The 19,662-nt window shown below is 39.0% G+C and overlaps 3 protein-coding genes across 7 annotated transcripts in view; 2 read left to right on the top strand and 1 right to left on the bottom strand.

Moving 5' to 3' along the window:
* sun2 (Sad1 and UNC84 domain containing 2) overlaps positions 1 to 7,266 on the top strand; it is a 17,113-nt gene extending 9,847 nt beyond the window's left edge. For all 4 annotated transcript variants that reach the window (XM_074665501.1, XM_074665502.1, XM_074665503.1 and 1 more), the window contains 11 exons: positions 174 to 245; positions 1,019 to 1,164; positions 1,530 to 1,580; positions 1,746 to 1,805; positions 2,161 to 2,355; positions 2,463 to 2,600; positions 2,747 to 2,843; positions 3,024 to 3,139; positions 4,727 to 4,900; positions 4,993 to 5,082; positions 5,225 to 7,266. In XM_074665501.1, coding sequence (XP_074521602.1) covers positions 174 to 245; positions 1,019 to 1,164; positions 1,530 to 1,580; positions 1,746 to 1,805; positions 2,161 to 2,355; positions 2,463 to 2,600; positions 2,747 to 2,843; positions 3,024 to 3,139; positions 4,727 to 4,900; positions 4,993 to 5,082; positions 5,225 to 5,341 — 1,256 coding nt within the window. In that variant the 3' untranslated portion in view covers positions 5,342 to 7,266. The remainder of the gene's footprint in view (positions 1 to 173; positions 246 to 1,018; positions 1,165 to 1,529; positions 1,581 to 1,745; positions 1,806 to 2,160; positions 2,356 to 2,462; positions 2,601 to 2,746; positions 2,844 to 3,023; positions 3,140 to 4,726; positions 4,901 to 4,992; positions 5,083 to 5,224) is intronic.
* A 3,859-nt stretch (positions 7,267 to 11,125) lies between these two features.
* LOC141800049 (G-prodeshotein coupled receptor 4-like) lies at positions 11,126 to 12,160 on the top strand. Its single transcript, XM_074682510.1, has 2 exons — positions 11,126 to 11,506; positions 11,630 to 12,160. Exons 1-2 carry the CDS (start codon positions 11,126 to 11,128, stop codon positions 12,158 to 12,160), a joined length of 912 nt encoding a protein of 303 aa, XP_074538611.1.
* Positions 12,161 to 13,189: 1,029 nt separating this feature from the next.
* LOC141808841 (uncharacterized) lies at positions 13,190 to 16,885 on the bottom strand. 2 transcript variants are annotated; one of them, XM_074695584.1, is made up of 3 exons: positions 16,635 to 16,885; positions 15,409 to 15,673; positions 13,190 to 14,974 (listed from the first exon to the last, which is right to left on the bottom strand). In XM_074695584.1, the coding sequence occupies exons 1-3, from the start codon at positions 16,778 to 16,780 to the stop codon at positions 14,297 to 14,299; spliced, it is 1,089 nt and encodes a 362-aa protein (XP_074551685.1). In that variant the 5' UTR covers positions 16,781 to 16,885; the 3' UTR covers positions 13,190 to 14,296. The 2 variants fall into 2 exon arrangements, with proteins under 2 accessions (XP_074551685.1, XP_074551692.1); XM_074695591.1 differs by having other exon boundaries at positions 13,191 to 14,974; positions 16,697 to 16,885.
* Positions 16,886 to 19,662: the final 2,777 nt, after the last annotated feature.

Here is a 19,662-nt window from a genome sequence, read left to right as displayed (position 1 = left end):
ATGTGAGCATGTCCAGTGGCTTTCACTTGTTTTTCTTACATTGTTAAGTGGATTTTCACCGCCTATGTTCACGTTAACATGCCATTAGGTTTATGTTTTTCCAGCTGATGCATGTGATTGAGCTCCAGCTTAAAAGAATCCTTGTGTATCAACTTTTTGTTCCATTCCTGCAGCTAATAGATCATTCAGCAGTAACATGAAGAAGGCTTGTGGTCTCTTTCTCCTCCTCCTCATCTTACTTTTATGTAAGTGACACAAACATTTCAAAGATTCAGTTCATTTTGTATTTGACTGAAGCATCAAAGCTAAGCAGATGATGGGACACATCTGAATTGGATAATAATGCATACTCCATTAGTGCATACTTTTTACCATCACAACAGTAGTTTTGTTGTTTTTTTCCTCCTTCACTGTATCTGTGTCACTTAATCTGCATCTTAAATGCTGTGCCACGATCTTATGTACTTATTTGTGAAATTCCAGTGGAAGGTTAGCTGTCACATTGTTGTTAGCGGGTACTGTTTCTCTGGGCAGCATCTTGTGCATTAATCTAACAATGTGCATTTTTCTTTTTTTAATGTGGTCTGCTTGACACACGCAAAAGATGAAAATAAAAGTACCAGTAAGGCATTTGGTTGGCATGCTGCGTCTCCACTGCAGTTGACCGCATCTCTAACCATAAAGAGCACCCTCAGTGAAATATGTTACTATAGTTACGGATCCACAAAGCTATAAACAAAGTTTCTTTAAGGAAACCAAAGACTGCACCTACTTTTTAAGGTTTGTGTATGACTCACATAGCAGCAATGCTTGATCAACTATGACTGTGTTGTGAGTTTTTCTTTTTCAAAATCCCCGTCTCATGTGACAGAATGACTCACACAACATGTTATTTGTCGGCTTTGCATGTCAGGGCCCCTTGATCTATGTAGAAGTTCATCAAAGCAGTCAGTGTTTACTTTGTGCAGGCCAATCCCCAGTACAGTTCTGAATGCACCATTCCTTCTGTTCTCTTCAGGTATTTGGCTCCTCCTTCCTTTTTTGACCTCTTTCATCTCCCGTATGATTGTCACAAAGACTCCATCGCAAACCAAACCTCAGATTGTCATCCCTGTACCCCGTCCTCTTCCTCAACCCAACATGATGCCTTCCTCACCAGAGGTGGTAGGGCAGATCATTTTTGTCCCCATGTTTTTACAGTTTGATGTTGGATGAGTGGGTTTTTAGTATTAAGTATTAAAACCTAGCCTTTGTAAAAGTCAGATTCTCCCACTTTAGTAATGTGTAGTTGTTTTATTTGAAAATTTCAAGGGTTGAACAGGGGCAATGTAAAAAGAATTTTTAGTCCATAGTCAGAAAATAAAAGAAGGGTAATAAAAAGAATTTAGAACACTCAGCAGAATTTATAGAGTTCTTAATACAGCAGCTGCAAGTAATACATTCTCATGCACTGTGAGCAAACTAAGACTATTCAAAGTTCAGATTTTTTTGTAACCCTGAGACATTAAAAGTATACTTTTATTCTATAGGATCCAGCCATAGTGTCTGCAGCTATAGAAGTGAAGATGCAGCACATTATGGTAAGACAAATAAACTCCTACAAATCAAGGAATCACCTAAAAAACACACTTTTAACATATTTTCCTTTTTGCCATCAACAATTGATGGAGAAAAAGAACAACTACTTTTGAAGCACCTATGAGTTCATGTTTTTGAACTGTCACCTGTCCTTCTGTTTTCTGCAGCAAGAGCTGCAGGTAAAGCATCAGGAGCAGCAGATGAAACAGGAACAACTTCTGTCCCAGGTAGAAGATTTTTTCTCATTTTTGTTGTTAATTTTCCTGTTACTCCTTCATTTTTGAGCTAACATACATAACAGGAACAAAACCTATCTGTGGTAAAGTGACATCTGGTGGTGACATGTGTAATTGCAGACAAACTTTTCAAAGTGTGAGAGCATATGTATGAAAGTAACATCAGGGCAACTACTGTTTATATATTTTCAGTTACCTGGACTTTAAAAGTTCCACCCATCATGGTAGCCTTAGCAGGAACTTTTTGTAGCACAGAGCCTTATTTAAACACTAGAACAACACCTTGACTGCCCAGACTTTCTTTTCCAGTATCTAGTGATGACTGACTCTTTAATGTCTGTCTCAGATGACGGACAAGCTACAGCTGGACATGCAAGACATGAAAGCCAAACTTGAGGATGTTGGCACAAACAGTCGGCTGCAACTAGAGCAAGAGCTTGCTGGGTTGGGCAGGAGGATGGAGGTTTACCAGACAGACAGCAGCAACTCTGCTGCCAGTCTTGGCCAAAGGATTCAAGCTTTAGAATCCCAGAATGCAAAGGTAACAGCTCTGAAAGAGGGTCACTCAATAGACAGGCTCGGCATATTAACAAGGAAACACAGAAATTCTAGTTACGCAGCTAAAATGTGACTCCTAAATTCTTGCAGTTGTCCCAGGAATTGTCTTCCATCCAGCTGATGTCTTCCCCTGCCCCTTGCCATGACCAAGTCTCCACTGTAGTCCAAAACCAGCTCACACCAGAGCTCCAAGAAGCCATGGAGGCATGGTTCACAAACCGCATCAAGGTGGGTTAAGAAGTAGACTCTGTAGATAACTTTACAGACCACTAAGTGAAAACCAAGCTACAAAAACCTGAAAGTATTGTCAATGTGTGTTGGTATTTGTGACTTTAAATGTATGTACTTACATTGTCTCTGTCCATTTAAATCAGGAGCATGATGCTCTTCGACTTGGAGACAAAGCGAGTGGGTCAGCCTGTGGACGTCCCATAGCAGATAAAATGGCTGACTTTGCGCTTGAGACTCAAGGTTGTGAATGTTCTACTGTACCTAGAAATCAGTCACTTTTTTTTTATCACACAAGTAAAATCTGTTGAAATGTCAAATATCTGAACCAATGACACATTTTTTAGGGATTAACAGACATTTATTGGTGTCTTTTCATGGTTTCTTTGTACTGTGTGTGTGTGTGTTTGTGTGCATGTGCAGGTGCCAGCGTAATCAGCACCAGGTGCTCAGAGACATATCGTACTCGATCAGCGTGTGTGACCCTGTTTGGTTTTCCTCTGTGGTACCCATCTGAAAGCCCACGCACTGTCATTCAGGTAAAATCAATAAATCTTTTTTTTGTTTTATTTCTAACTTTTCTGATTTTATTTCATCTCCCTTCATTTCAACTCTCTATTCTGAAGACAAACGACCTCTGCCTCTCTCCTCTCCTCTGCTCCTGTTTCTTTTCTTCTGTCTGTGTTGTTTTGTTAGATGGAGGTTTCTCTGGTCATTGCTTGATCAGACACACTGGCCCTCATGTGCGTACGCCTGAAATATGGGTGTACGCTCCTTTCCACGCACAGATCAGCATTTATCAATTTAAACGTGGGTGTTGGGTATGCCCAAATCCCACGCCAGGTCTGAGTTTGTCTACGCAAGTTTCTTGTCGGTGGGGGGCTGGTGCAGCGAGGGAAATCCGTCTGTGGAGGAGAATTATTTGATCATATGAGCGCAAAACTTTTTCTGAAATAAACGCGGATGTTCTTAGATTAATATTTAGATCCTTGAGTTAGATATGATATCAAGAATGTTTCTAACATTTCAGTCTTCTTCCGCCAATCTATAAAATACTTTGCTATTAAAGAGCAGCAGCGCGAGCTGTCAGCTGATTTCGCCATTCAAAATACTGTGTTTTCTCTATCTGTTTACTTAAAAAATATTAATAAAAATAGAGAGGCAGTTTCTAGAGGCAGTATCAGTGTCTAATACACTCCCATGTCTATGATAAAGTCTCTGCAGAGAACATTCAGAGGACGCTGGATCAAACTTTTAGCCTGGATTTTTTTAAGGAAGCTGTATTGATTACAGGATTCACTGTGAAGATGTTTATTTCACTCCCCACAATATTATCATATAAACATGAACTGCGTGAGAAAAAGTGACTATTTTATAACAAAGGACATACATTTACACGGGATCACAATCTATGTGCTCGTCTCGTGGTACAAATAATCATAAAACACTGGTCTACCCGTGCATAATTGTACACGATTGACACACTTCAGCTCCACTCCCTCCTCACTTTGTGACAGGTTCAGGCTGGAGTCGGCAGCTTCTTTCAGATCTTAAACACATTTTTAAAAGAAATCTTTCCACGTTTCTGGACCTGAACAGAAGTAATTAATAATATTGTGGCTTCTAATAGTCAGACATCAGGGATTAATTAATCAAGGTATAAAAGAAGGATGTGTAAATTAAATGTTTAAATCTCTGCTGTATTTAAGTTTGTCAAATCCATGCCGCTGAATTACTGCAGTAAATTCCTTGCAGGTGAGTTTTTTTCTGATTCGCTCAACTTTTCCAGCTGCCAAACAATGCAGTGCCATTTCTCTTTACCTCTGTTGCTAAGGCATTGTCAAATATGAGCATGGAGAAGTTCCCTTTTCCCGCAATGAGTCCCTCCATGTTGGAAATTCTGTGGGTTCAGCCAGCTGAACCTTGAATATTTAGGGGCGTATTATGTAATTAACGATTGTTTTCAGCCGCCACATTTATAAACGCATGATCATGCTTTGATTGTACGCACGTTTCATAAATCACACCTTATCGTTGCCGTAGGATCGCTTTTTCACCCAGATCTGCACCAATTCCCATGCAAGATTGATAAATGAGAGCCACTATGTCTACGCTTTCTCTCACAGGGCTTCCCGGTGCTGCTCCCGGGGAAATGCTGGGCGTTTCACGGTGTCCAGGGGACTCTTGTGATCTCTCTTTCACATCCCATCAGGATAACTCATGTGACACTTGATCACCTGCCACGTTACAACTCCCCCACTGGCCGCATCGACTCTGCTCCTAAAGACTTTGAAGTCTATGTGAGTGTTTCTGATCCAAAAGTTCCACTGACCTTTTACTGCTTTGCCCAAGATCTTTCTCACAACAAAATGATCTGACCTTTCCTTTACAGGGAATGAAAAACGACACAGAGGAGGGAACTCTGCTGGGGACATTCACATATAATGAAGACGGTGAATCAACACAGACGTTCCAGCTGCCAGTGAGTAAAAGCGAAGTGGGCTCCTGTTTTAGCATGAACCTGAGAATGTTGTTTAACCTTTTTTCATAATGCTTTCACTTTCTTAGACTTTTCTCCTTAACATCTTACATCTGTTTTTTCTTTGCTGTCTCTTCCCTTGAAGAATCCCAGTGATGTGGTGTATCGATATGTGGAGCTGCGTGTCCTCAGTAACTGGGGTCATGTTGAATACACATGTCTTTACCGCTTCCGGGTCCATGGACAGATCGCCTCTACATGAGACAGAAGATTCACTTGAGCAAATTCCAGCATATCCTGAAGTACAGTGGGGTGTACTTCACTTTCAAAAGAATAAAATTAAGTTTGGTGATTCAGGGTCAAATGCTACTGAGGAAAGTTCGTTCATTGTGAGTACAGTTGCTCACTTATGCTTTGGTAGTAAGTTTTTTTGGTGCGCAAAGGTGTCAGTGCAGGCTTTGATCAGTTTTACAGAGAGAATGTTAATGGCGATTGATAAAACCAAAAAATCTACCTAGTAATACCATTTTTGGCATAAAGTTCTGGAAACTTTATGTTTTGGGTCATCTGAGAGTGCCATAGTGTGATATATATTTTGGAGGTAACTTATTATGTTGCTCATTTATCAGGACTCTTTTTCTCTTGAGGTGGAGCTTTGAGGTTGTATTTTGAGATTTAAAAAAGGTGTAGTTCAGAAATAAAAATGAAAATAATTGAATTAATATAAATAAAGCATTAAAACTCACAAGACAAAAACTGTGCTAGTTTGACAAAGATTTAGTCATTTTTTGAATAACATAAAGCAAAAGACAAGAAACAAGGATAAGTTAATTCTTAATATTTCTGACAGGACACTTGGATCAGATGTTACATACAATGAACAGTTTGAAGAAGTGTGGAGACAGCAGCTGAGAGTATTTTTTTAATCAGTGTCATTTGTTTGATTAAAATTGCATTTATTGTCATATTTATACAAAAGGTTTAAATCTTTTGTTTACTTTTTTTCTTTTTATGACCAGTGATGAATACTTGAACCCTTTTTTTAATCTCTTTGAAAGATGTCATGTTGACTTCATGATGTCTGTGTTCCTACTTCTTTGTTGATAGCAGCTTTATTTTGTACGAGCTATACAGCTATGAAAGAAATATGTTATTTATTTGTAAAATCAGGATTTTCATTTATAACTAATGAATTACCAGATGAAAATATTTTTTAAAAAATCATTCAATATACACAACACATGCGCTGCACTGGTCACCCGTGAGGTTCCTTTGAAATCTAGATAACCTGACTGTTTATTAAATGTTGTTTTGACTGCACATGACAGAACTACGTACATTGTTTTCACTGCTTGCCGGTTGTATGGTCTGTTGAGACTGGAAATGTTGGAGAGAACACCAGATGCTTGTTAACAGAACCATGAAGCTAGGTCATCTGTCATGTCATCTTTATTTCCTGTGTAACTCACACCAGTTGTGTATAAATGCAAAGTATTGGAGGCAAAGAAATTATAACCTTTACTTTTGTGGGGCAGGCTCAAAGTGTTTTGATGAGAAAAGTGCAGGTTACATGAGTTTACAATCTCAGATTGTATTTTTTTTATTGAAACATCTTGTAATTCTACTTTGGTACAGTTATGTTTTTTAATTTTGTTTTATCTTTTTCATTGAGGTACCTCAGTTATCCAGCATCATTTGCAGTGTTAAAAAAAAGTTATGGTATTTAATATGCTCAGTTCAAGCTTGATAATCTTTAGAGACACAGATGATGTCACATTTCATGAAATATTCATGATCATGATATTCATTTTCAGTGTTTTATATTGCTGAGAAGAGGAGAAACGTGTGTTTTCTGCTGAGTAGCCTGTGCAGCTGTAACATTTCTGTTTTTATTTCCATTTTATTTTTGCTTCTTTTTAACACAGAAACAGATCAGTGCTCTAAAATTTTGTCTGGTTTTATAGGCATAAATGTAGAGCAGCTCTGAAGAGTTTATTTTCTAATACACAAATCATACCTTTATTTATTTTCTGTATTTTTTTCTCTATTTTTATTGCTAGCAAGACAATTTAAAACCAAAGGTCTCAGACTTACTGCCCTTGCTCATCAGTGTTTTCAGTATTAGTTCAGCCGAACTTTTCTCTCATACTGCCAGATGTTTGTATGATTTATTAAAAAAATTGATATCTTTTTCATTGCAATTCTTCTTTTATGTATAAGTATATATCGACATCCATGTAGCTTAGAACTCATTTAGGCAGCCAATAAACTTTTCAAAACACTGACAAACTTTTGCAAGTTCAAAATAATTTTCTATAGCTTCTGGGAAATTTGCAAAATGAAGAAAAAGTTAAGAGCCTCAGAAATTTTTGCAAGATCAAAAGAAATCTTTGGGATCCTGAGAAGCCCATGCAGATGCTAACAAAAATGGTGGGGAAGTTCTGGGAAAAAATACTTGCAAGACACCTCAAGTGAAATTCTGAGAAAAACTGAGAAACACAAAAAACTGTTGCGAAGTCAATGCTTTTTTTTTTTTTTTTCAAGATCAAATCTTTTGTAAAATGAGAAACTTCCACAAGATCATTTAGAAACTTTTGCAAGATCTTAATGACCTATTGCTTGGAAAACGGTGGAGATCCTGAGGAACCTGCTAGCTCACTGTCAATGGTGCACTGATAAGTTTTTCACCAGAAGTCAATATGAGTTATTTTTGCCCAATTTTATCAACACCTCCTACTTTCAATGTTCCTCAGAGCCTATAATGGCAGGAGGGAATTCCTCTCAGTAAAATGACTTATGTAAAGTCTTGAAGGGTCCTGCAAAAGTTTATTGGATTAAAGTCTAGCTGCTATTATACAGCACTACCATTTTTATCTGAGCTGGGTTTAGTTTCTTTCTATTACTCGGACTGTTAGCCTTATATGGGTGATGATCAAACTTGTTATCACTATATTTGAGATAAATATTAGTAAAGAAAACGTTTTTTTTTTAAAGGGGGGTGAAAGCATTCAAGACAAACCTTCGCTGGAGATCCTTACACCATTTCTCAAAAATAAAATTAATTAAAAAAAAAAATCAGAAACAATAAATTCTTATCTCAGGACTCTGCAGAGTCTAACTCTTTCTTTACTTTTAGAGCTAAGCATCACAAAATTTGCACCACGGTTTTGTTTGCGTCAGTTTTGTGGCATCTTATTCCTGGTAGTCTTTTGGTGCGGGTGAGATAACTGAGAGGCTGAAGAAAACTGCTCATAGACAAAGCCAATATGTCACACAGGTGAACACTGTTTATGTCTTCGGGGATGAATCAAACTCCCAACGTAGGTACTCACTCACTGGGGAGATATAGTGGATACTGATCAGCACAAACACAGTAAGTACTACTTAAAATGCTCTCTTTTTCATGGGATGGACCTCCTTCTTGCTAGGCCCGGTTTGGTGGAGGGACTTGAGAATCAGAATGTTGCAGGTTGATATGATCACTATCTATGCAGGATAGTAGCGATAAGATTACTTTCCATTTGAATGGCGACTTGAGTTTCACCAAAACACAAGTACAAACTGTTATTGCACCTATTGGGATACATAAGGAAGGTCGCAGTTTGGGGTCCTTGAGCCGGAGGAAGACGAGTGGATGGCAGACAGCAATGTAGCTGTCCAAACTTAACATGCAGCATTGGCCCTCCTGCTTGATTCAAACCCCAAGCCATTAAGTTGTAAGCCTCCAGTGTGTAAACCCACAGCAAACAGATGTACTCAACAGAGGGCATGATGCAGAACAGAGTGTCTAGGATTGCCAGGTTGAGTGTGAAGATCTCTGATGTGCAGCAGATACCGGGTTTGCCCAGTAGAAAACATATGACCAGAGCATTGGTTGGTAGCCCAAGTGTTGGCACTGTGGTGACTGTAGGCAGGCGGCACCAGATAAAAGTCTCGACTGTCTCATCTGTGTTGGTCTGATTACTGGTTCCGGGGAACTTTTCCGTTATTGGAGTTGGGTTCAAAGTCGTAATGTTCTGGATATCTGAGTTTGGTACCTGTAAACAAAGATGATACTTTGGTTATGCTTGACTTCTCATCTTTTTGACACTTTGCCATTGGGTGATTCCTGTTAATCTGTGTTGGTCAAAAGCAAACTCGTGATGATAAACCCTCTCGATATGCTGGTAAATCTAGTTTTTCCAAGTCAATACAACATTCTGAGTTAAGCATGTCCAAAGTGTAGCCCAAGGTCCATTTTCATACCACCCTCAGCTTTTATTTTGCAATGTAATTGGTGTGGTACTGAAATTAATCATAATCTAAATCTTGTGAAAAAATTCATTATTCATCATGTGCACAAACAAAACCAAGGTATAGCTAGTTGCGTTTTTGCTATATTGAACAATGTCAGACAATAGACTGTAAAAAAAATAAATAAATAAAAAGGAAGTCAACTTGCTGGAGGTCACCACAAAACTGCTCCCCCTGGAGACTGACTGTAGAAATAGGTTGAAAACTCTATCTCCCCTGTTTATTCTAATAGAACTGTGTTCAAAAATTAATAAATACACCTTGTAGAAAAGTTTTTCTCATTGTCTAATGCCGCGGTGATGTCAAGTTATTATCGGACTGAATTGTGTATAAGTCCATTTTGCTTTAAAATATATTTTTCTTAAGTTATTAGACGTTAAAAAATGGGTGTTCATGTCAAATTCCTCAGAGACTGACAGCTGCTGTTCTTGCATAGTTCATTTGGGAATAGTAAAATGTGTTGGGAAGGAGAGCGAAGAGAAATAGTCTTTTGAAAGATAAAATTAGATGTTTTCTTTGGTCATCTGGCTCCACACAGATGCCCTACTGCGCAGTCAGAGAGCCAGCCAGAAAGACACCATTCTCTTCAAACAGGGTGCTGAATCAAAACAAAATTTGGACTTCATTGAAGCTTTAAGATGGATGAGACAGATAGAAAAAGATTATTGAACTTTCATTTATTATCATCAAAGAGGTTGAATTCTTAAATGTGTTCCCAACTGAAACTAATATCTTTGATAATCTGTACCACCTGGCTGTGTTAACTGATGTCATCACTGGGGACTATTGCCTCAGACTTGGCTGTGGGACACTAATGACGATTAAAAACTGACCCTGTAATGTATAACTCTTGGTTATGTAAAATAATTTTTAAAACATTACTTATGTAATTGTGTTTTTCATAGAGGGAAATACTTGTAACACCTTGCAGTAGATTTCTCATTTCTGCTAAGCTTGCATCACCTGTTTACTGAAAGCATACAGATGCATCTGTGAGAACAAATGTTCATTTGCGGCACTGCTGCACATGACCCACGATATCGAGATAACCCACAAAAACAGACCTGGGATCAGGCTGCATTTTTGGTGCCAATGCAGTTCTCATAAATAAAAACAATCAACAGGTCTGTATTTTAACAAGCTTTAAAAACAGATTCTTCATAATTCTTTTTAATACTTTCCTTCTACTTCAAAAAGAATTATAACAGATTGTGCAACACTAAGCCCTCAGGCACAGGTTGTTTAGCAACTCAGCAACAACATGGTCTTTTTCACAGTTGGATGACAAACAGGATAATATCACACGATAGCCTGACTCTTACATACACAACCCCATCAGGCACAACCTAAACACACGTGTTCCTGTCAGAATTATCCAATCACTGAAGATGTCTGAGCAGTCATTGTAGCCAAACCACAGCTTGGATTGGACGCAGTGGTTCATGATGCATAACAATTCTCCAACTCACAAATGGTTGGAGAGCTCCCATAGGAGCTTTCATAAAAGCCACTGGCCCCACAGATGGAGTGCTACATGAAAGACACTTTGAGGAGCTTGACGTGAACAAGGAGTCCATGACATTACAAATTGTGTTAAGGTAAGACGGGTTAAAATCTTACGTTTTCTACTGTAGTTGTATTCCTTCTTTGTAACTGTAGACGACATGAACTTACAGGAAGTCTAACCCTGTGTCTTATTTCTTTCTCAAAGCATTTTCTCCTCTTCTTCAAGCCTTAGCAGTTCTGCCTCAAGATGTTTAACACTTCCCTGAGTCCTGCCTCCAGCCTATTTGTTAACTCCACCACTACTGTCGGCCCCCACCAACCTCCACCTTGGTACCAGTACCCAGTCTGTGCCATTGCCCCTTATGGCTTCATTTTCTACTTTGGGGTCAAGGTGTTCAACCTGGCTGTGGGTACACCTTGTAACATCCTGGTCATCTGGCAGATTGCGAGCAAGAAGAGTGATGCATCCACCTCTGATATATTCATCCTCAACTTGGCCATCTTGGACGCCTACTTCTGTCTAATGACGCCGATAGAGATGACAAACCGGCTCCTGCTTGGAAACAGTCGCATTTGGTATGCTCAGAGGTTTGCATACGGAATTAAGGATGTGGCACCACTCTTTCTTGTGAGTTTCTGCGTGTTATAACGGAAATTAGAAAACGTATCCAGTAATTTCTAGTAAAGAATAGACAAACAATGCATGATCTGTTTCAGTGTCAAATCAGCTGATTTACATCTGCATTTCTAGGTTTGTATCTGCCTGGACCGCTACATGGCTGTGGTCCATCCTGTAGTGTTCAGTGGCACACGAGACAATAAGATCCGAGTTGCCATTTCTGTGGTGGTCTGGGCTCTCATCCTTGCATACGGCTTCACCAAGTGCTTCCTTGGAGTCATGAGCGTCAACGAGGTCTTCAGCGGTGTCATCCTTTTTTCCTTTGCGGTCATGGTTTTCTGTAACATTTCTGTCATCTGGGTCCTGCGACGTTCCGTGGCAGGAAAAGAGGAGATGCACCCTGTGAAAAAGAAGGCCTTTAAGATGGTGGTGATCATCCTCGCAATCATTGTGTCCAACTACCTTCCACCCGTGGCTCTCATGCCCTTTGTGTCGTACTACACTTTCGTGCAGTTCCGCTGCCAGATCAGCATCAGTGTGTTCTCCATCATGGATCTGAGCTGCAGCATTGAGCCTCTTCTCTACATCACCAAGATGGAGCGTGTGGGTGGCCGGTGCTGTGGACAGAGCGTCTCTAAGAAGCCTCATGATGTCAAAGTCTGATAAAGCTACTTAAAGAGAAAACCTGTCCATGGATGTGTTTCTTGTTCTTGTCAGTGACATTTCATTGACTTACTGCTCCGGTGCATTTTAGCCTTCATCCAAGATTAATTCAGTCTGTCTCAGCTACATCTCCATGCCATTTCTGGTATTAACTGAGTTATTTTACTAATATAGTGACTGTGAGCTAGTTAATGTCTCTTTAAAAAAAGCAAAAAGAAAAGTTACCATGACTACATCCATATTTTATACAAGCTATTGACTTAGGTAGAACTTAGATACATGCCTGATTGTAATTCACACTTTAAAATTAGATTATTAGCGCCAACATTACAGGTTATTTTGATACGCAGCTTCTTAGCGCCCTAATTGAGTTGAGCAGGACCAGATTGATGTATGGCACGTCTCTATGACAACACCATGCTGGATGACAAAGTTTAGTAGGGAGAAGATAGATCTGTGTTTATCTCTGCTGAAAACATTTTTTGTTATTAGTTTTGCAGTAATGGTGGACACAGGAGCCTTACTGTCAGACAGGAGAGCAGAAGAAAGCTAAACAGGCTAAAGGCTAACACAGGGGCTAAACTGTTGGTGATAATGTTCATTCCAACCCACATGTAACAGTTATTCTGCAGTGGTCTCTTCAAACCTGAGAGTCTATCAATAAAATGAAGAGTGAGGTTACATTATCTCTCCTCGGTAGATGACTGGCAGGACATAGCTAACCAGGATTTACTTACGTTACAAATTACAGACGTGTCAGAGAATGGGGCAGTGTTAAATAGACATCAACTGAACTACATACAAACTGACAGTGTTAACTTGTTGTCACCTTAGCCTACAGACACATCGAAGCACCAGGCTACAACAATGTTTGCTTGATGTCACGTTTCAAACCATAGCTCTATGTACCTGTACTGATGAATACATTACCTTGGCGTGTCGTATCCTGTAAAAAGTTGTCTTGAACAAAGACAGTTTGTTTCAATCTGATCTCCATTTAATTCCAAAACAAACACACACCTTGCTAAAAGTAGTTTACAACAATGTGCGTGAGACTCCGGGCCAGAAGGTGGGTGCCTCCCAGAGGGAGTCCAATTAAAACGGATCCTCCTCATAGCATCCTTGAAAAAGCCCACAAAGGATATTAACTTTGAAGCCTGGACATTTATTTGGTCAATATTACATTTTAGAAACACATTCTACATTGATAATATTATATTAGACTTTCTGCCTTCGCATGGCAGAATGTTAAAAAAAATTAAGATACACACTACACTTAAAAACAACTCACTTTGGTCATCATTCATTAAGAGGAATGTTACAGTGGATTTCTTCCTCAACAGCATCTATAGCAGCTGCTCTAGACCCTCTCTATAAACACAGCAGCCTATTTGTGTCTATTTTAATGACAGCCTGTGGCAGAAACTGGTTTACGGAGCACCAACTGAGCACTTAGCAAATCCCTCATAGAGCCTCATAATTAGGAATCCACTGAGGGAGCAATTAGCAACAGTGTAATGAGCGGGTATGCAGATTGTGTAAGCGGTGAACAGACTAAATACATAACACAGTAATTAATAAAGGAACACAAATAGACTGTTCAATGATTGCATAATATTACGATAACTGTTGACAACAGTTGTTTCAGCGATTTTATGATTTATAATTAAAAGACAGACCAGTTACAGTCATTTTAAAATTATAGAATGTAATTTTTGTTTGTGTGTTACTTCCTTTGCACATTCAATCAAAATACACACAAACGTGTGCAATATCACTTCTTTTTCCTACAATTTCAGCAAGTTTCAAATGCAGCTACAATATCCCCCCAAAATATCCGGAAACTCTGCCTTGTCATAATCGCTATTTTTTTCAAACTGAAAGAAATTCCAGTGCCACTATGTCCGTTTAAAATGTACCATGCAGCTATTTTTGGACGAATGTAACTCAAAATGTTGTTTTTTTGTTGAAAATTACACTTTCTGCAGTGATCACATAAAATAGCTTCCAGTTCCAGACATTTCTTCATCTTCATCGTCACTTTCACAATCAGCCGTTGCTTTATATTTACACATTTACTTTTTCTCAGGCTAGAGAAGAAGAGCCTTAACAGCATCAAGTCCTGATTAATTTGAATTATGAAAATTGAATCTGTGTAATTTTGATGTGCAGTTCCTTCAGCCTGTCCTGGCTGGCTTCAGGCCCATCCTCTGAGGTCACATATCCAGGATAGGTGGAATGATACTGAGGAGATATTGGTTTAGTTGGGCTCTTTGTCTCTGATGATGGAGGTAAAAACAGCGGTATCAATTTGGCGTGGGCATAGTCAATCTCAAAACCCTCAAAAATAAGCCCCACCCCCAGGGCACCTAAACTTTCCTCAAGAAGCTTTGCCACCTTCAGAGCCGCCAACACCAATGCTTCATAGTCCTCTTTGTCCAGTCTGAATATATCAGAGGTCAAAGGGCGACGCGGGACCAGCACGGTAAAACCAGGAGAATTTGGGAAAGGAGTGAGAAAAGCCACGTGACCCTCATCCTCCCACACCCTCCACTGCTGCTCCTCCCCACGAACAATCCGTGAAAACAAACCAGGGTGAGCCGGGTCATCCCCGAGGAAAGTGAAATTATGAGGGGCATCAGGTAGCGAAAGCTTGGCTCGAATCTTGCCCTGGATGTCTGTCAAGCTGGAGTCACTCCATCTGGGAGCTGTCTTCGAAGTGCAATAGCCAGGGTCATGGGCGTTGTGCTCCTCCTCTCCTGCTAAGTGAGGGCGCCACTCTTCATCGAGACCATGTAAGGGAAGGACACAGATCTGAAGAAAAGACATTAATTTTGATTTAGACTACACAACTTCACTTTCATTTTATTCCTTGAGGTGTAATTTTTCTGCAGCCAGACAAAAACATATTAGTGAATCGATGACATAGGTATGTAGACTCATAATAAACTTAAGTACATAAATGCTTCAGAAGAACATATGACAACATGACTCAGAGAGAATAAAAGAATACAAGAAATCAGTCAAATGACTCATCTTCTTGCAGACAAATCTGGGTTTATTGTTTATAAATTAAAACTTTACAGTTTAAAATGAAATGGGGAATAAAAAACCAAGCAACTCTTAAAAAAACACCAGTTATTTCTAGAATACATAACACAACATTTAATGACAATATTCATGGGATTATCTTCACAAATGCTCCCACTGGTTTCATCAAGAGGGAAAAGATCTAGGATTTTCCTTACCTGAGCAGGTCTGTCTCTTTGGGGTCTACTGACTAGAGCACACCTCTGAACAGACAGTTTGTCACACAGCAGTTCAGAAACAGCTCTCGCCGCCAACAGCCAGGATAAGAAGTCCTGCTTCTCCAGGTGGAAGATGCTGCCTCCAAGGCTGCCAGGTGTGCTACGCTCCAGGATAACAGAGCCTGGGGTCCAGGGCTGGGGATGGAGGTAGGCCACCAGAGTCTCTGACTGCCAGATGACATGACGGGGAAGAGAGGAGGACATTCTGCAGAACAGAGAAGGGGAGAACAAGGTAAACAGAAGTGACTTTAGAATTTACTCCTTCTTCTCCAAGTGCTTCAAGGGGGCATAGAGGAAAAAAACATACACTTAATTTTCTAGTCAAATAAAGGTTTGAGAAGAGATAACTACAGGATAACTAACTAAAGGAAAAAACTGCGGCTGTATCCAGTTCATCTTACTTTGCTGAATTATTCATATTTATTTTACTTTTTAATGTTTATAGATAGATGTAAAAATATAACTTGGCTAATTGTTTACAACCAAAACAAATTAATTGTAATACATGCATAGAAATACAATGCTCTATTAACTTTGCAAAAAGATTAGTTTCATTGTAATTAAACAGTAAGAAAACAATTTCATTTAGCCTCAAAATCAAGTCTCTGAACAATGAACTCAAATAAAAGCTCAAATTTATGAATACTTCTTTTAACACTTATCCATCTAAGACTATAAAAAGGAATACACATTAAATGAATGATGCACGTAATTGAAAGCTCTTTTGTTTCCACCATAAGGCATAAGGTGACAATTTATAGTTTTAATGCTTTAGGCCCCTGTGAGAGATGAACTTATTGCTTGTATAGATTTCTGGGGGCCCCTGTCGGCAGAGTGATGCCTGAATGAACTCCGTCTGTCAAAGTTACTTCTCTAATTTTGCTCACATGACACTGGACCAAGAAAGGTCATAAGACACTGACTTAAGGGTGAGTGGATGTTAAAATTATGCCGAACCTTCTTTTGGATCAGGAAATAATAATAATTAAAAAAAATAAATGAATAAAATGAGTTAGAAAAAAGGGATTAGTTCTGGTCTAAGTTTCCATCGTGAAGGCAACAATATTACCTAAACGCTCACTTTTGAGACGGAGTCTGGCAAAGCTGCTTATTGAACCGGCTGCCGGGAACAAACATTACATCTCACACACATGAAGCTGACCTACCTTCTTATATTGAACCTGGTAAACAGCATAGAGTAACGACGGACTTGGCAGTTTACACCGACCTGTTCGTTGTTTCTCTCGGCTCGTGGTTTCAGGTGGAATAAGAAGCACACACCGCAATAAAAGCGCAAACAGTATTTCCACATAAATCAGTGCAGGCAGAGCCGAAAAAAAGGCATTTCAAACAAACTTTGTGCAAAGACAAAAACTCTCATTCCTCCAAAATTTGATTCCACTGACTACTGCGTCTTTCTTGTCGGATTCATTGAAGTTTTAATAGTCAGTTCAAACGTTCAAGACCTCCTCCTGCTGGACTGGAAGAAAATTACAGCATGTCTCAGCAACGCTTCATTAAAAATGTCAGATGTTAGTTTTGTAAGCTTACGACGGTATATATATATATATATATATATATATATATATATATATATATATATATATATATATATATATATATATATATATATATATATATATATACAATTTAATTTCATGTGTGTGTGCGTGTGTGTGTGTGTGTGTGTGTGTGTGTGTGTGTGTGTGTGTGTGTGTTTCATAGTTCAGCAGTCCAATCTGTATGAAAATGTTAACTTTTTTTTTTTTAATCTCTGTTACTGTGTGTACTGTCAGCCTGAGTTAAAATACTGAACTTAACTATCTTAATGAAAACTTTTGCATAATTACGTTTACCTGGACAAAACCATTGGGCATAAAATAAAATTTTATTTTTTATTAAGGACAGCCTCTTGAGATGTAGCATCTTGTTTTCAAGAGGATCACAAAAATAAACTTTCTAGTATGTATCAGTACCATACCTCACCTATTTAGGCTAAGTCAACTACGCACAATACATAGCCACACACTCCAAACCAAATATATAAACCAATGTCGGATCAATAACTATTAGGGAGAGAAAGCTTAAACCTCAGCAACATCAGTAGTCATATCTGCTTTAGAAAGGCACCTACAATTTTTTAGATCTAGAGGTGTATTCAAGATACACCAGAAAATACAGAATTTTCCAGATATACCAAAAAAGTACTTGGTCATAATGAAATAAGCAGCAGCTTTATGGCTACTCTCTTGTTTTTCCCCACGTTTCATTGTGAAAAGTTATCTTAGCACTATCGCCTCCCTAGAGTTATTGTTTCAAAGTGTTTCTGTGCGAGGCTAACAAATTTAAGTATGAAAAAACAACCCAGGTGCAGTTATAGTTTAACAATAATCAATGGGTACATATGAGCCTTGTTGGGACACGTGTTTTGTCAGTTATTTGAGAAATTCAAGGTCACTGGCTTCTCATGAACAAACAAGGCCTTGTCCACTGACTTGTTGCAGGGTCACTCCGACCTGCAGTTTGGAGTCTCGTGACCTGCTGACAAAGTACTCCCATGAAGTCCTGTGATGATTGGACAGATTGTTGACCTTTTTCAAAAACAGAGCCCATCTCTGGCAGGCTTTTGATAGTAATGAGTCTAAGTAAGACGGACAGCAATAAGACAGCTTAGGTTTTGCCAAGTAGTCCCTTGTAGGTTTTGTTGAAAGAGTGACAGCAGAGGGCGCCCTGGCTCTACAGACAAAGGAGGTGAACTTTGTCACTGGCAGAATCATGTTTCTGAAACTTAACTTCATTCATGTGATAAAACCTTTTGACACATATATATTTTGACTTACACAGTCTCTGTTTTCATCAGTTTATCAGATCTTCAAATTCAACAGAAACCCTTGACTCCGTATTTTTCTCAGAAGTATGTCTAACTTCCTCTTTCTGTGGAAAGTCAACAGAAGTGGTGGCCTGCATTTGACCATGTTTCCCCACTGTCTCCACCCATTTCTCATTTACTACTACTACCTGATATGAGTCACTAAGCACACACAAACTTTTACTTTCCTCTGCTCCTCTTCAGAATAAAAAAGTGATAGTCTGCCTTGTGTTTTCTGTTGGGGGAAACTAAACGTCACCTCCATTCAAACAGATGTTCTGCTTTTTCTTTTCTTATTTTGGTGAATTTTTTTTTTTTGTAATCATGACAAAATATCAAATTTCCCTTGGTTTGCCCGTGATCTCACATGACCGACACAGTGAGTAACTGTGTCGTCCCACTTTGTTGGAGTAAATCTGTCTTCCTAATCTGCAGCCCATGACCTCAGTAATGAGCTCAGCTGCTCAGAGATCTTCGGCAGGGCGTCTCAGCTGAAGACCAGCAGATGATTCACACAGACAGACAGAGAGGGGGAGAGGTTCACTCTGGGTGAAATGTAGGAGGGGAGTACAGAAATATCCCAATAATTTTCTCAAGTTCACATTTTACAGTTCAGATTAAGTGTCTGGTGTTAACACTTGCTGTCATTTAATGCATGTCCAACAAGAAACAGGGGGAAGATGTCAGTTGAAAGCTCTTTTGGAGTAAATCTGGTGACTTTTTTTTTTAGAGTACATGTTTGTGGTGAAATAGAATCTCAACAGGTTAAGACAAGACTCTGCTGCTTTACACTGGGGTCTGGTCTCACTCTGAAGGAACCTAAATCCACATTACCACAAGCTAACTACAAAACTGCTTATTACCCACGAAGCTGACATGAAGAACTGATCTAAATGGTTTAAATGGATGGTTTTATTATTTCGAAATGATGTATTCATACACTTTGAAGGAGAACTTCAGTTTAAGGGTTTGCAGCACTTCTATTCCAAGTTTCATTAACGTTGAAGTCAAAACATTTTCATCAACAAATTCTCAGGAAAATGAACATTATTTTATGTTTTCTTTCAACTCAACTAGCCCTGTAACTCCACCAAAGCCCTTACCATAATGTGTTTTGCTATGTTGTGTAGTTACATCGAGTTTGTTCCCTGCAATCAGCTTGTATTCCTGTCCCTTTTTTTCTGCTTGACCACTTTTCTAAAGTTTGTACTTTTCTTTATTGTTTAGTTGTCTTTGCAGATTTTTGCCAGACTTTGGTCAGCCGTCTGCACAGGCTCGCATAGAAGTGGTAGTTATCAAGAACAGATCATAGATGGTCAGTAACT

This window comes from Halichoeres trimaculatus, unplaced genomic scaffold, assembly GCF_033239565.1.
Source record: "Halichoeres trimaculatus isolate MK-OKI-2021-1 unplaced genomic scaffold, fHalTri1.1 fHalTri1_scaffold_2, whole genome shotgun sequence".
NCBI classification, from domain to species: domain Eukaryota; kingdom Metazoa; phylum Chordata; class Actinopteri; order Labriformes; family Labridae; genus Halichoeres; species Halichoeres trimaculatus.
Note: the sequence above shows the minus strand (reverse complement) of the source record. Positions and strands in the feature narration are given on the sequence as shown.